This window comes from Bactrocera oleae, chromosome 6, assembly GCF_042242935.1.
Source record: "Bactrocera oleae isolate idBacOlea1 chromosome 6, idBacOlea1, whole genome shotgun sequence".
Lineage (NCBI taxonomy): Eukaryota > Metazoa > Arthropoda > Insecta > Diptera > Tephritidae > Bactrocera > Bactrocera oleae.
This window is the reverse complement of record NC_091540.1, coordinates 5,911,192-5,926,283: the sequence shown is the minus strand read 5'-3', so window position 1 is coordinate 5,926,283 and position 15,092 is coordinate 5,911,192. Positions and strand designations below refer to the sequence as shown.

The 15,092-nt window shown below is 33.5% G+C and overlaps 4 protein-coding genes and 1 long non-coding RNA gene across 7 annotated transcripts; 3 read left to right on the top strand and 2 right to left on the bottom strand.

Moving 5' to 3' along the window:
- Positions 1–2,390: 2,390 nt before the first annotated feature.
- On the bottom strand, positions 2,391–3,489 carry FRG1 (FSHD region gene 1). Its single transcript, XM_036358096.2, has 4 exons — positions 3,345–3,489; positions 2,898–3,285; positions 2,638–2,837; positions 2,391–2,561 (listed from the first exon to the last, which is right to left on the bottom strand). The coding sequence occupies exons 1-4, from the start codon at positions 3,401–3,403 to the stop codon at positions 2,414–2,416; spliced, it is 795 nt and encodes a 264-aa protein (XP_036213989.1). The 5' UTR covers positions 3,404–3,489; the 3' UTR covers positions 2,391–2,413.
- A 591-nt stretch (positions 3,490–4,080) lies between these two features.
- LOC118680064 (uncharacterized) lies at positions 4,081–6,331 on the bottom strand. Its single transcript, XR_004975569.2, has 2 exons — positions 6,103–6,331; positions 4,081–4,978 (listed from the first exon to the last, which is right to left on the bottom strand). It is a non-coding gene; the product is annotated as an uncharacterized lncRNA (long non-coding RNA).
- On the top strand, positions 4,816–8,108 carry SCCRO4 (DCN1-like protein SCCRO4). 3 transcript variants are annotated; one of them, XM_036358100.2, is made up of 6 exons: positions 4,816–4,951; positions 5,036–5,416; positions 6,587–6,678; positions 6,752–7,005; positions 7,113–7,320; positions 7,393–7,645. In XM_036358100.2, the coding sequence occupies exons 2-6, from the start codon at positions 5,310–5,312 to the stop codon at positions 7,467–7,469; spliced, it is 738 nt and encodes a 245-aa protein (XP_036213993.2). In that variant the 5' UTR covers positions 4,816–4,951; positions 5,036–5,309; the 3' UTR covers positions 7,470–7,645. The 3 variants fall into 3 exon arrangements, with proteins under 3 accessions (XP_036213993.2, XP_014094688.1, XP_014094689.1); XM_014239213.3 differs by lacking the exons at positions 4,816–4,951; positions 5,036–5,416 and adding an exon at positions 5,801–5,946; XM_014239214.3 differs by lacking the exons at positions 4,816–4,951; positions 5,036–5,416 and adding an exon at positions 6,420–6,513 and having other exon boundaries at positions 7,393–8,108.
- Positions 8,109–9,298: 1,190 nt separating this feature from the next.
- Positions 9,299–12,553, top strand: polo (Serine/threonine-protein kinase polo). Its single transcript, XM_014239215.3, has 7 exons — positions 9,299–9,774; positions 10,018–10,242; positions 10,305–10,702; positions 10,773–11,160; positions 11,232–11,413; positions 11,484–11,730; positions 11,794–12,553. The coding sequence occupies exons 1-7, from the start codon at positions 9,676–9,678 to the stop codon at positions 11,986–11,988; spliced, it is 1,734 nt and encodes a 577-aa protein (XP_014094690.1). The 5' UTR covers positions 9,299–9,675; the 3' UTR covers positions 11,989–12,553.
- A 403-nt stretch (positions 12,554–12,956) lies between these two features.
- SCCRO (defective in cullin neddylation 1 domain containing SCCRO) lies at positions 12,957–15,081 on the top strand. Its single transcript, XM_036358095.2, has 3 exons — positions 12,957–13,116; positions 13,592–14,176; positions 14,243–15,081. Exons 1-3 carry the CDS (start codon positions 13,114–13,116, stop codon positions 14,567–14,569), a joined length of 915 nt encoding a protein of 304 aa, XP_036213988.1. The 5' UTR covers positions 12,957–13,113; the 3' UTR covers positions 14,570–15,081.
- Positions 15,082–15,092: the final 11 nt, after the last annotated feature.

The window sequence follows — 15,092 nt, the reverse complement described above, 5'->3', positions numbered from 1 at the left end:
TCATCGCACAATATTTCGCAAATCAATCAAGTAAATCAGCCAAACTGAAAGAAAATCAAAAACGTACCGTATCGTATCATTCGAAACCGAACGCGTCCAACTATCTTCTATCAATCTCCGTCTGCGCTTCCGTATTAAATTCAAATACTCTTCGCATACCAAATTGAAAAAGATGCTATGCTTCGTACTTGTCCATGTATATACCCTACCACCCAAACCGACTACTACCGTACCCATTTTAAATGCTTAATTGCAATAACGTCATGTTATGCTTCGCCAAGAGTCGGTAGGGTAAGCGAGCCAAATTTTCGCTTGCTACAACCATGAATGCACTGCAATAACTTAACACAAATAACATGACAGACAACCAGAACTGGTGCACAAACTGAATGACTATGTTAACTTCTAACTGACGTGACTATGCAAACACCACCATTTTCTTCCCACTAACTATGACTTTATTTTAAAACCCTTTTATGATTCCGGCAACCAGTAAGTATGTTTTAGAATAGTAAATGGTTTGTCTTCTAAATGAAATTTTTCAATACTTTTTAGTATTTATAGTAATAATCGAACAAAAATCCAAACAAGCTCGTTCAATTTAGTGAATTTATTTTCGAGGTTTGAGTACGAGTATTATATCTCAAAAATTTCATTTATTTGTGTATTTGTTTTGAATGAACGTATGCTGGCGATAGTTTATGTCGCTTATATCATACTTAAATATTTTCACTTATTTTTGAAGAAGAAAGCAATATAATTAATTATGAATATCAATAATTCTAAATAAGCAATATCCTTATTTATGTTAAAAATAAAATTTCATGCAGAATGTTTAAATTTCACCAAGTTTATTATTTCAAAAAGTTGTGGATTAATTTAAGTATGATGATGGTACATATATGAACATTAGTAAATTAGATTTGTAAGAAAGTTCTACAAACATTACGGTTTTGCCGACTCCTACTATTTATTCCAAAATATAAGCATTTCCACTTCGAATGTGCTGTATGTACACGAATAGAAATTACTTTAGAGAATTGATTACTCAGACTTACGAGTTACAGAAAAATAACACCTTTCTCATTATGAATCACTTAATTTTATTGTTGACTTTAAATCAAAGTATCAATTTTAGTAACTAAAAAAAGAAACCGTTAACCTGGGTCGCATTGAAACTATAACACCTATCATAAATACACAAATACGAAGGGATCCATACAAAAACTTGATTTTGGTCGGTCATTTTGTATGCCAGCTATATGCTATAGTGGTCTGATTTAAACAATTTTGCTTCGGAGAATGTGCCGTTGCTTTGGACAATAATCCATGCCAAATTTCGTAAAGATATTTTTTTTCCATACAATGACTGAATTTTGATCGATCAGTTTGTATGGCAGCTATATGATATGGTGGTCCGAACTGAACAATACAGCTGGTTAGCTGGCAGCTTACCTATATAAGGAAAGCAGGCGCCATACCTGGCTAGTGGTTAGGTGACCTGCGTCTTGATGTGATGTGATCTCACGGAAAACCAGCTGATAGCTGGCTCTATAAAAGAAAAGCAGGCACCGTGCCTGACCAGTGCTTAGGTGACTATCACACCGGGATGCGATTTGATTTGGAAGTCACAAAATGACGTCATGGGAAGCTAGCTCTATATAAGTAAAGCAAGCACCGTGCTTGGCCAGTGCTAAGGTGACTCACGCCTAGATATGATATCATTTGGAAGTCACAAGGTGATTTCAGGGGAAACTGGCTGCCAGCTAGCACTATATAAGTAAAGCAGGTAAAGTACCTGGCCAGTGTGTAGGTGACTCTCTCGTGATTATTCTCAAATAAAAAATATTTTCGTACGACATGATTTTGATCGATAAGTTTGTATGACAGCTATAGTGGTCCGATATTAGCGGTTAAAAAAAATTACCAGCTTTGGGAGAAGAAAACGTGTGCAAAATTTTAGATCGATTATTCAAAAACTGAGAGATTAGTTTGCGTATATCTGCAAATCACAGCCGTATTTGTTTTTAATGTCTTAAAAAGTTATTTTTGATAAAGAAGCACTTATGTGCTCCAAATTACAACCGCTGTGATTTGTGGCAGTAATTAAAGCAAGATTCTTGGATATACATATGTATGTACATATATATATGGAGAATTTGTTCAATTACTTGCCGAGGAGCTAATACTATTAAGAAATATAACATAACTGAAAGATCTATGAACATATATAACTTGTTTAACAATAAATTCTCTCCTTTTTGTATTAGATTTGCTCATATATTAAATAAGAGCGATTTATCTTAAAAAAATTGCAGACTTTACCATTCCTAATTGGTTATGATACAAATCAGTTTTAAACTAGTAATAATATTCCCATTCAAGCCAAATTTTGATGGTAGCACTAAATGATTTATTTACAATATCTATCTGCTTTCATTTTACTACGGCGATCTAATAAAGCTTCATGTAAAGTACCATGTTCTTTTGCCGATTCTAGTTCTTTGATGTCATTCTTGTTGATGCGCAATTTCTTGTCCTGGAACTTCTGGAACTTTTTTCTAGGGTATAATGAGAAAGCAGATAAAATTTTGATTACGAAATTTATATTAAAGACTAAACTATGTTATAACATACACATAATTTTTCTCTACTTCGGTTAGGTCACCCTTTTCTTCTTTGGGTTCTTCGTCCTCCTCCGCTTCACGTTGTGCATTGCAGCGTATTTTACATATTTCATGTTCATTTACTTTTCTGCGTAGCGCTACGCATGCATCATCTTCGGGATCAATTGACATGAAAAAACCGGTTTCAGATAATAATGCCATTTTACCATCCTATAGATGGTTAATAATAGAAATGATGAGCTTGCTTTTTTTCATATTAATATATCTTACTTGAAATATAGGCTCCCATTGCTCCATGCTGCCGACCGCCTCTGAGCGACCAGTAACCATACCATCTTTTTCTATTTTTAAATATTTTCCATAACCAGACTTAATGGATATCTTTGTCTCATTTATTGAAAATGCTGTGAATACTTCTTCTGGGTCTGGGCCTTCGCCTTCATTGTGCGGCGATCCTAGCGTAAATAGTCCATTATCCAGTGCTTTTAAATAAGCACGTTCCTCAAACTCAATGGCAACTGCTCCGGTGATTTCTGGTATACTTTTTGCCAACCACCAGCCACCATGTCGTAGTGCATCCTCATCTACCTCAGTTTTGCGTTTTTTCGCCTTGTCCTTCTCTTTGTGCTCCTTGTCGCGTTTATGCTTTTTTGACTTTCTAGAAAGAAATTAAATTAAATTAAAAAAAATAAATTGTTAATAAATGAAAATATTTACTTCGGCTTTTCGCCCTTTAACACCAATTTTCCAACCCTGACGTTATCATATGCGGACATTGCAAAAAACAACTTTGAAAGTAAATAAAATTCTCGTTTGTTTATATGGCTGCGTTCAATGCAGACACTATGTGTCTGTAAGTATAGATACACTGCAGAGTTGCATTTCTTGGTAAACGTACAAATTTCCGAGCTTTACGGGACAATGCATACCTTAACAACGTAGCGAAGAAAGCAAAGGGTATGCTTTCAATGTTTCTCTCTAACAAAAATGACGAATGTTGCTTGACGAAGAGTAAAAAGATTATTGCTTCGCCTTGCTGCGTTTTGCTGTGATGAAAACTACTTATACAAAAGCATACATCGAACTTTATGTCGAAACAAATGTCTGACGCAAAGAGAAGCGATTTTTTATGTGAATCAGCCATTAGTATTTCGGAGAAAAAACATTTTAATCGCTGTTTATATTTCAGTTAGATCTGTTATTCATATTTCTTATAAATTTATTTATAATTCAAATAATAATTTTAAATGTTATTATAAAGTATAAAATCGCACGAAATCAATAATAATTAGATTTAATACTTTTTTCGCACAACATGGGTACTTCGATTCATTTGCTACAATTTTCACCCAACAACAAAAAGCACATGCCAATTAGATTTCAATATTGTAAATTGTCAAATTCGCAGTCACTGAACATACATAAACCGTTCTCCGAGTTGTAGTCGAATTCATTTCACCAAAATCTAAAAACACCAAAAAGAGAAATTCTTGTTGCCATTATAAAATAGTTTCATCAATTAATCGGGTAATAAAAGATTTATTTTTATTGACTATTTAATTGTGTATTGAGTGGTAAATAAATTCAAGTTGGGGCAGTGATATACTCCGTGAATTGCAAAAATAGCAATGAAACCGCATCTAGAATAATGAAAGAACCGCATGTGAATTTACAGCATCGGCGACAATGTCGAGGCATTGGACGCTTGAAGATATAGCAAGACGGTGGCGGGTATGAATTGAATACTGGGAGTACGCGAAAAAAGGAACCAATAATTTGTATATAAATGTTGGGGCAGGATGTGCTGCGAATGGGCACACTAAAAGCAAGTGTCAAAATTCAGTTAATAGCTTACAAATATGCCTAGTATACTTGCCGGTGATGTCGGGAGGAGTATGTATATGTGTAATAGGATATACGCACGCTCTGGAATTTGCAAAATATCAAATTATTAGCTCCACCTACGCTTTAAAGATAACGTTCCTGGGAATAGATACAAACTTGTTGTGTGCGGAAGTGTTCATGTTACGATTTATTGAACTAAATGTGTTTGATAGAAAGCGTGGCATTGCATATTAATGTGGGAATGGACATATACCTATACTATATATTAGAGTGAATGAATGAAATATTTATTTCCAACCACTGTCTTAAAAAATATTTATGATAAATTCTCTTTCCTTCTAGTTGCTTCAACGTTGTTGCTCTGTAGTTTCTCCGTAAAACGTTGTGTTGCGCTCTTTAATTCGCAGTCGGCCTACTCAGCGCTTTGTTTACGGCGCTTGTTTGACATTTACTACAACCACCAGCTGTGAAAAATTCCAGTGCGTATTAAAGGAATGCTAGAAAGCCTAAAAGCAGACCAAATAAAGTTTTTATTTACTAAATATTCGTTGCATATATTTCAGAGCAATAGCCCAAAGTGAAGCGTAAAGATTTGATCTAATTTAACTAAAAGTGAAGGAGTCGGCCAATTTTATATTGTAAAAAAAACACTTCCAAGGATACACACACATACCTACATATAGTGATTAATGGAAAAACAACTACCGGCCTGCAAATAAGATTTATAGACGCATTCTTTGGTTCATATTTACATCAAAATAGTTTATCTATATAAATATCCGCTGTTCTTATTAAAACCTACGCACACATTTATAATAAACTATCGAAGTGTTTGCTATGCCCCGCGGTAAACGACGTTCTAATCACGATATGGGGGGCGAAGAGGAGCGTGCAACTTCCAAACGGCCACGCGGTGGCTATGCGACAACACAAAATACCAGCAGGTAATTCTTCAATTCTTTTAATTTAAAGCAGACAACACCTATAACTGTATATACATATAAGGCAAAGTGAAAAATCATTAAATCCATATCAAGAAAAAGCAAATATTTCAACAATAGTAACAACTGATTAAATGCAAATTCAAAATTTATTACGATAAGCATTCATGCATTTAGGTTTAGAATTTTTATGAATAGTGATTAAATAATATAAGTAATTACGTACACATTGATTGATTATCATCATAGCAAATAAAAATTATTTTGCTATGAACCCTGTATTAATAGCATTCCCATATCAATTTCATTGATAACTGTCGGTAGATTTTGCATTTTATCAGTGTATATATAGCATTTTTTTTTTTTTGCAAAACTGTTTTTGTTTGTTGTAATTTTACTGATAACAGTCATGGTGTCGTGGTGTGATAGCTGTGCTATTTCGTTACAATTGTTAGTCATAACTTTGAAAGTGGAAGAGTTGCAGCTAAAAGCGCAATAATGAAGTTGAAAATACCAAAGATTAATATAAACAGGTAGTTAAGCACGCTCAATATAATAAACTCGGTAATAAAAACCGTGCTTAAGCTCTATCAATATATACATATTAGAATGTGTTTATGATGCAATAACGGAAATGCTTTCATAATATTCATTGCCAAAAAAAAAAAATACGCATTAAATTATCTCACTTTTTTTTTTATTTCCAATACGTGCCTAAATTAACGCCTTGAATTTGTCTCACGGTATCATCTGATTTTACGTGCAGCAGCTTTTCTTGACTTTTCTGCACTTTTTAGTCTCAATTTCCACCAGTTTCTTCATCGATAATACTGTTGACGTTTTTTTTTATTGCGCTGCTCGTTGTTCGTGTGTTTGCTGTTTGGTTGTTTGTTGTTATTGCTTAAAAGTGTGGCTATTTATAGGAGAAGACAAGCAACAACAAAAATGAATGTATACGAAAACGCTAAAATAATAATAATCAGCTGCAAGAAATATATTTCTTTTTTTTATATTATGCTTTGCTCATTTAGTTACGCGCACTCGTATTAAAAGGAAATTAGTATACCTTAGATTGCCTATTTCTTTAAATAAATGGACAAGTAATATTTGCATACGTGCTTTTTTATATGTACGTTTATGAATTATTTGCGATATTATATTTTCTGTTTGCAGACGTCACATTAAGGCTGAAGACAGTTTTAGCCAAAAGCGTTGTGTCGACTGGTTTTGCAAATACACAAACCCAGATGAGCCGGATACGCTAGGTAAATATTGTATTACTAATAAATATTTTTAATCGATTTACATATTATATTTATTGTCAATTTATGCATACAGGTCCCGATGGTATGGAAAAATTCTGCGATGATATTGGTGTGGAACCAGAAAATGTTGTGATGCTTGTGCTAGCTTACAAAATGGGCGCTACACAAATGGGCTTCTTTAGCCGTTGTGAATGGTTAAAGGGCCTCACTGAGTTAGAATGTGATTCTGCTGCAAAAATGCAATCTAAATTAGAATATTTAAAAAGTATACTCAACGATCCAAATGTCTTCAAAAGCATATACAGATATGCCTACGATTTTGCCAAGGTACGACTATTGATAATAAATAAACAAAAATATACGATATCTAGTGTCTAGTATGGTGCTCAATTCATATTTATGACAAATTTATTTACATACCGTCTACTTTTCAGGATTCCGATCAGCGTAGCATGGATATAAATACTGCAAAAGCAATGCTACAACTGCTGCTCGGCAAACATTGGCCACTTTACCCGCATTTCGCGCAATTCCTTGATCAATCAAAGTACAAAGTCATTAATAAAGATCAGTGGTGCAACATACTCGAGTTCTCGCGCACAATTAACAATGAATTAACGAACTACGATATCGATGGCGCATGTGAGTAGTATTTGTAGTACGAAAAACTTACAATAAACAATTTAATTGTATTTTATTATATTGTGATTTTAGGGCCTGTTATGTTGGATGAATTTGTGGAATGGTTACGACTGCAACGCACATATACGAGTTCTACAATATTAAGCTGAAATTATCTTTAAAATACTGAATTTATGATATTAAAGCAAAAGCAAAAACCGGAATTAATTTCATAACTACAAAAAAAAAAAAGATCAACTAAAATGAAACTCAAGTACCATAAACAAACAAAGACAGCAAATTCCAAAGCAAAACAATAAAACTAATATAAAGCTTGTAATGCCAACAACACCTACCACAAGACGTATCAATCAGTCAACCAATTAATGCAAATAAACAAAAATGAAATAAAAAATAAAAATAATAATTATTCATAGCAAAAAACTGGGGAAAACACGCATGAGAATGAATGAGTACATTTAACGTATTACTGTTAAATAATTAAAATACGAACACAAAAACTCCTACTACTACGATAAAATAGTAATTACTATAATTTGCTTCTTAATAATATAAATCATAATGATTAAAAAATAAGTTACCATTAAATAATGAAGGCGAAAAGTTGAAATAAGAGTTCAACACGTAGTGTATTGGGCGCAGCACAACAGACTTAACTACCACGGTATACCTATATACAAAAGAAATCGTTTTAGTGACAACATATGTATGTCACATATGTAGCGAGTTACTTTCAGCCCAAATGCCACAAAAACTATAAACTGAACGTAAACAAAAGCATATAGTCATATTTGGAACATTTAGTATTTAGTAATGGTAATAATAATGATAATAATTAAAGTAATGCAAGGTGATGAGGACAATGAAGAAAAGCATGTTAATCATGTCAGTTAAAATATGCTGATAGCGTGAGACTGTGGCGTAATTAAACTAAACTCACGTCAACTTTGATAAATAATTTAAAAGAAAAAATAAGATCTGAGATACATACAAAACATATTCAAAATTTAAAAAGTAAAAATAAAACTAAAAATGATAAGAATAATAATGCGTTTAAGTTGTAAAAAATATTGTTTTTAATTACTATAGTGAATAATATCTTGTACTTCTGGATAGCGGTGTTGTTGGAGTAGTTTGGGGAAATGCAACCGAGTTGACAATCTCCGACCGGATAAAAATGTATGTACATTCCGGTCGCGTAAACCCGACTGTTAAAGTATTACTTATAGCAGAGAATGTTGATGAATATAATGAATGAAGAATATTCATTAACATTCTCTGCTTATAGAACCAAACAGGAAACAGCCTTTGACCGGTTATAAATACAGACATCTATTACATTTGTTAATTTTAATTGGAAATATTGCTCAAGTGGCAGATATTTGCCGAATCCATAGCGTTGAGATTTATTTTGATTGTATATGTTATACAATATTATAGATATTATGGTTATTTTCATATGCCGCATCCTACACACTGCTAGAAAAAATATTGAAAATCTTTCATAGCATTTCACTACAACATTGCGACCTCACGTTTGAATTATTTATATCGCAAGTGGATTCGATATTGCCATAAAAATTACTTAGTATATTTTATGCTCTGTTAATTAACGCGTGTTTGCGATATAGCGAAGTGCTGAGGAAACTTCAAATAAGCCAAATTCCACAATTTATAACCGTCTTTTATATTAAAAAACTAGCAAATTAATAGTTTAAGAAATCTCCGCAATTTTTTGAATGACTTATTTATGAATAGTACGGCGCCATAATCTATCATAGAAATCAACTCTGTATCGAATGTATTCACAATGATTGGGTAACAAAGCAACTTCGAAAATTTCGCACAACAAAGATCAAACAACATGGAAGTAGGCTTACCGAACATAAGATAGAGCAGGACAACATATATTATGTTCGTGCAAAAGTCATTCGAAAAGAATTTTGAAAATTCTGCTACAAACGGTTTTCATTATCCTCCGCGATCATATTTTTCTAAGCACACTTTCATCGCTCCTTTGTGCGCTTTAGTTGATCGTTAATTCGTTCGATTGTCAACGTTTGTCTTGTATTATTGATTTTTTAAACTGGTTAAGTATAAACGTTGTCTAATTACTTTATATTGCGACAAAGACAAGCGCGCGAGATTGTTTGTATATATTTTACGCTAAAATTAGTTTGTTTCGCGCAAATATCGCATATATTCTTAGTGCAGTCAACGCTTGCCGGGAATATTGTGTGTATAAAGACAACGAAAGTTAGCGGATTTAGGTTTAGTTACGGAGGATCTGTGCAGTAAACGTACGTGCAAGTGTGTGTGTGCGTGTTTAAATAAGCAGCTGAAATCTTGCACGCTATGGCACAAAAGACTGATGATAAAACGTCTGATATACCAGAGAGGCTCTATGATGCTACATCTCGGTCCACTTACAAGCGTATGCGTTTTTTTGGAAAAGTAAGTACACTTAAAAATGAAATATTAACGATCTAGCATACTTTAATGCTACTTAAAATAATGGTTTTATCTTGGTAAATCAGCGTTCTGATAACTGACCTTTACAAGGCATTATAGCAAAATTAATGGCAAAGCGTATATTTTAACTTTGTCTTATTGCATTTCATTAGAAGAATTTAGTTTGCTGATCCTAAATACTTATTATACAGAGTTGCCAAATACTAAATAAGTTCAATTACACAGGGTGGCTTTGCAAAATGTTATGAGATAGTTGATGTGGAGACCAACAATGTATATGCGGGCAAGATTGTATCTAAAAAATTAATGTTGAAACATAATCAAAAGGAAAAAATGTCTCAGGAAATCACAATACATAAAAGCCTGAGTCATGAAAATATTGTTAAGTTTCACAGTTTCTTTGAGGACAGTTTCAATATCTACATTGTATTGGAGTTATGCAAAAAGAGAGTGAGTCCTGTTTTTAATATAAATTTCTTTAATTAAAACCCATTAATTAAATTTATAATTAGTCCATGATGGAGCTGCAGAAACGACGTAAAACAATTACTGAATACGAATGTCGATACTACATCTATCAGATTATACAGGGTGTTAAATATTTGCATGATCATCGCATCATACATCGTGATCTCAAATTAGGCAATCTCTTTTTGGATGATTTACTACACGTAAAGATTGGTGATTTTGGCCTAGCGACGCGCGTTGAGTATGAAGGTGAACGCAAAAAGACACTATGTGGTACACCAAATTATATTGCGCCAGAGATTCTCAACAAAAAAGGACATTCCTTTGAAGTCGACATTTGGTCTATTGGTTGCGTCATGTATACGCTGCTAGTCGGTCAACCACCATTTGAAACAAAAACACTAAAAGATACATATGAGAAAATCAAAAAGTGTCAATACAGGTTTGTATTAATTTTTGCGAAATATTACATGCATTGCAGCTATCTAATCTTGTATATATTTGTTGTATAGAGTACCAAGTTATCTACGTAAATCGGCGGCTGATATGATTGTTGCCATGTTGCAATCTAAACCGGAATTGCGGCCAACCATTGGCAAATTATTGAATTTTGATTTTCTCGCCTGTTCTCCAGTGCCCATGTTCTTGCCCAGCTCTTGTTTGACCATGGCACCACGTCTCGAAGTTAATGAGGCTTTGGCTGGAGATGGCATGGGACACCGCAAACCTTTATTAGAATTGAACGGCATAAAGGATGATACACGGTTAGAACATACATTCCTTAAAAATAACTTGCACGATGCCATTACTGCATCTGCACAAGTTTTCCGTCATAATGAAGATTATCGTGCTGATATTGAGAGCCTGCATCAACAATTGACCGAGCTCATTAATGCGAAGGTGATGCGCAAAAATAATATACAAATTATATGATTTGAATTTAATTGTTTTAATACATTAAATGATTATAGCCGAAGCTGCTGTACCGTAATTTGGGTGATGAAAACACAGATCCAGCAGCACAACCGCTTTTCTGGGTGTCAAAATGGGTGGACTACAGTGACAAATATGGTTTTGGTTATCAATTATGCGACGAAGGAATGGGTGTAATGTTTAATGACACTACGAAACTCATATTGTTGCCTAACCAGATGTGAGTTCGACTAAAATATAAATTTTAAATAAAATCTTAATTGTTGTAATAATTTATTATTTATTTCTAGCAATGTGCATTTCATTGACAAAGATGGAAAGGAAACGTACATGACCACCACCGATTACTGTCAATCATTGGATAAGAAAATGAAGTTGCTCACGTACTTTAAGCGTTACATGACCGAACATCTTGTCAAAGCCGGTGCAAACAATGTGAACTTCGAAAGCGATCAGATTTCCCGTATGCCACATTTACATTCGTGGTTTCGCACAACATGCGCTGTTGTTATGCATTTAACTAATGGTTCACTGCAGGTTTGTAAAATTTAGTATTTTATAAAAGCATTTACTTTCAGCTGCCAACCTTATATATTTCAGCTGAATTTCTCCGATCATATGAAGATTATATTGTGTCCGCGTATGAGTGCCATTACTTATATGGATCATGAGAAGAATTTCCGTACTTACCGTTTCTCAACCATCAAACAACATGGTTGCTCTAAGGATCTGTATCAGAAAATGCGCTATGCTCATGAGAAACTTAGTAAAATGTTGGAGAAAATGCTCTTTTAAAATCAAAACGATAGATGTGTTGATTCAGTAGAAAATTCCCATACTCTATGCGTATTCATTTGGCTTCCAGCGTTAAATTGGCCATTTTAATGTATAATGTGTTAAAATTTCTCTAGCGTTCTAAGCCATGCAACAACAACCAATCGATTGAAAAAGAACATAAAACACTAATATTTTTACGAAATGTTAGTTTTTGTATAATTAGTTTTATTTTGTAAAATCGTATTTTTTTAATGTTAGTTTTTTGTTAATTTTTTTTCTTTCATTTATTTCGTAACTTTCATAGCGCATTCCCATATATATGTATACATGGCGCTAGTCGTCTAATAAAAATCACCGATACCACCTTTCACAAACTAATTTGCAGCAGTCGTTACGAGTGCACTTTTGGCTCTACGTCTTATATATCCCAGATTGCTGCACACATACATTAAAATATATACACATACATACATACGTACATAAATAACGAAAACTACGTTTAACCTTAGGTTCTAATAAATTTTAGTTTGTGTTTTTAATGCTATTAAATAAAAATACAAAACATTTTTAAATTGAATAGATTTATTGCTGTTTTTTTTTTATTGCGTGTTTAAGATTCGAATGCAAAAAGCTACTAATGGTAATTAAAATTCAAAAGCAACTATTAATAATAATTTCTTTGCTTATGTAATTCAATTGATAGTATGTCGATTCGAATTTCCGCTTCAATTTGAGCGCGAAACAGTAAATGCCCCAAACGTTTTGCACATCCGTCCATGGACAATTGTCAGTTTTTTTTTTACTTTTGTACCATCAATTCGTAAATATTTACGAATTCACATGCCAAAGGGATTGAGATTAATTGACAGCTTGACCTACCGTAAGGCGACATCTACCATTGAGAATTACTCTGAAAATTCGTACGTCTGGTAGCACACGTTCAACGTCAGAGAAAACTCAATTCTCTGCTCTGTCAACGTTCTCTGCGAAAGGGCAGCGCAAAACGAAACGTAAAAATAGCAAACGAAAGAAAGTCGAAATAAAGAAGGCGAGGAAAATTAATTTTTTTGGAGAAGACAGTTTTGAAACGTCGGAACAGTAAATTTTCCCACGACACACTTTCAAACAATTGGTAGCATCGAGATGGTAAGTGAAGTCCAAATTGAGTGCAGATTAAAGTGTACTGCATTTATTGCATACGCAACGGATCAATGTAAGGGGGTGGCTGCGGGCAAAAAATGCAAGAGATTTGCAGCTGACAAGCAATGGAATTTGTATGCATTCACTGTTTAGTGCAAATTAAACTAACTATTAACTCTTGCTAACATCTAACAAAGCTACTTCGCTGGCGGTGCAATGCTCATATTTATAATATAAAGTGCATAATTGTTTTTCATTGTTATTATGCATAAATTTGTTGGATGCGATCTACAACACCAATGAGAATCCAATAAGGAATTAGTGAACCAATTTGTTGAATAATACGTACGTTCGCGCACAAACACGGAGAACATTCATTTTTTGGCACTAACTGCAAATGTGTATGCCAATTTTTTTTTTTACATAATGTGCGTGTATCATTCTAACAATATTTTCATTTATTTTCTATTCATAATTCTAGAATAAATTGAAGTCCACACAAAAAGATAAAGTAAAACGATTCATATCGCTAACACAGACGGGCGAACAAACGGCTATATACTGCCTCCAACAAAATGATTGGAAGCTGGAGTTAGCTAGCGACAATTATTTTCAGAATCCAGAATATTATTATCGCGAACTAGATCGCAAACGTATTGAACAGCTCTTCCTGCGCTACCGCGATCCCTGTGAACCCCAGAAAATTACCGCGGATGGAGTTATACGTTTCTTAGATGATCTCGCTTTAAGTCCTGAATCCAAATTGGTTCTAATAATTGCCTGGAAATTTCGCGCTGAAGTGCAATGTGAATTCAAACACGATGAATTTGTGAATGGTATGGCAGATCTCGGTGTGGACAGTGTAGATAAGCTCAAAGCGAAATTGCCTCAACTGGAAATGGAGTTAAATGATGTAGCCAAATTTAAGGACTTCTATCAGTTTACTTTCAACTATGCAAAGGATCCAGGTCAGAAGGGCATCGACTTAAATATGGCCATTGTCTACTGGAAGATTGTACTCAGTAGCCGATTTAAATTCTTGGATCTGTGGTGTAGGTTTTTGGAGGTATTTTAAAGAATATATTATAACAACATTACAACATAATAACTATATTAAATTTATTACCCGCAGGAAAAGCATAAACGTTCCATACCTAAAGACACCTGGAATTTACTGCTGGATTTCGCTACACACATTGATGACAATATGAGTAACTATGATTCAGAAGGAGCATGGCCGGTGCTTATTGATGATTTTGTTGAGTGGTGCCATGAGAACCATTTAATGGCAACGCAGCCACATCAACCACAACAGCAACATCATCAGCTACTTCAACAACAGCTTGCTAACTATCAGCCTCAAATGCAGTCTATGCAGGTACAGCAACAACAACAGCAGCGAAATATATCGAGCAGTTATCAGCCAACCTCGCATAGTGCAAACATTAATTATGGCTAACGTTTATTTAATATCTTAATTATTTTAATAATAAATTTGCTTTTATTCTTATTATTATAAATAATTACATAGTATAAACATTGAATTAGTGAACGCTTCTTTCAAAACCTACAATCCCACAACTTATATAAATACACAACTAATAGAACCATAAACACAAATATACACTTATTTCAAGTCGAAACACTTTCTCGGATCTGGATAATGAATCTCTCAGCCAAAGCGGCTCAGAGCGCATACTCGAAATTATATTTACAACTAAATTAATAATGTAATGTACGAAATTGTTAATGTAGAATATTTAGTTTAAATAACTTTCAAAAGCAAGTTTGTTTGAATGGGGATACAAAATAAAGAACCTTTCCGACCTAAAGAAAGATATTACATGCATACATACTAATACGAACATCAAATTATTAAATAAAATAATATAAAAAAAATTGAAGCATAAACTAAATAGAGATTGTAAAAATGAAATTTAAAAATAAAGTTCTTTAATATGTAAAAGCTAATTACACCTGGT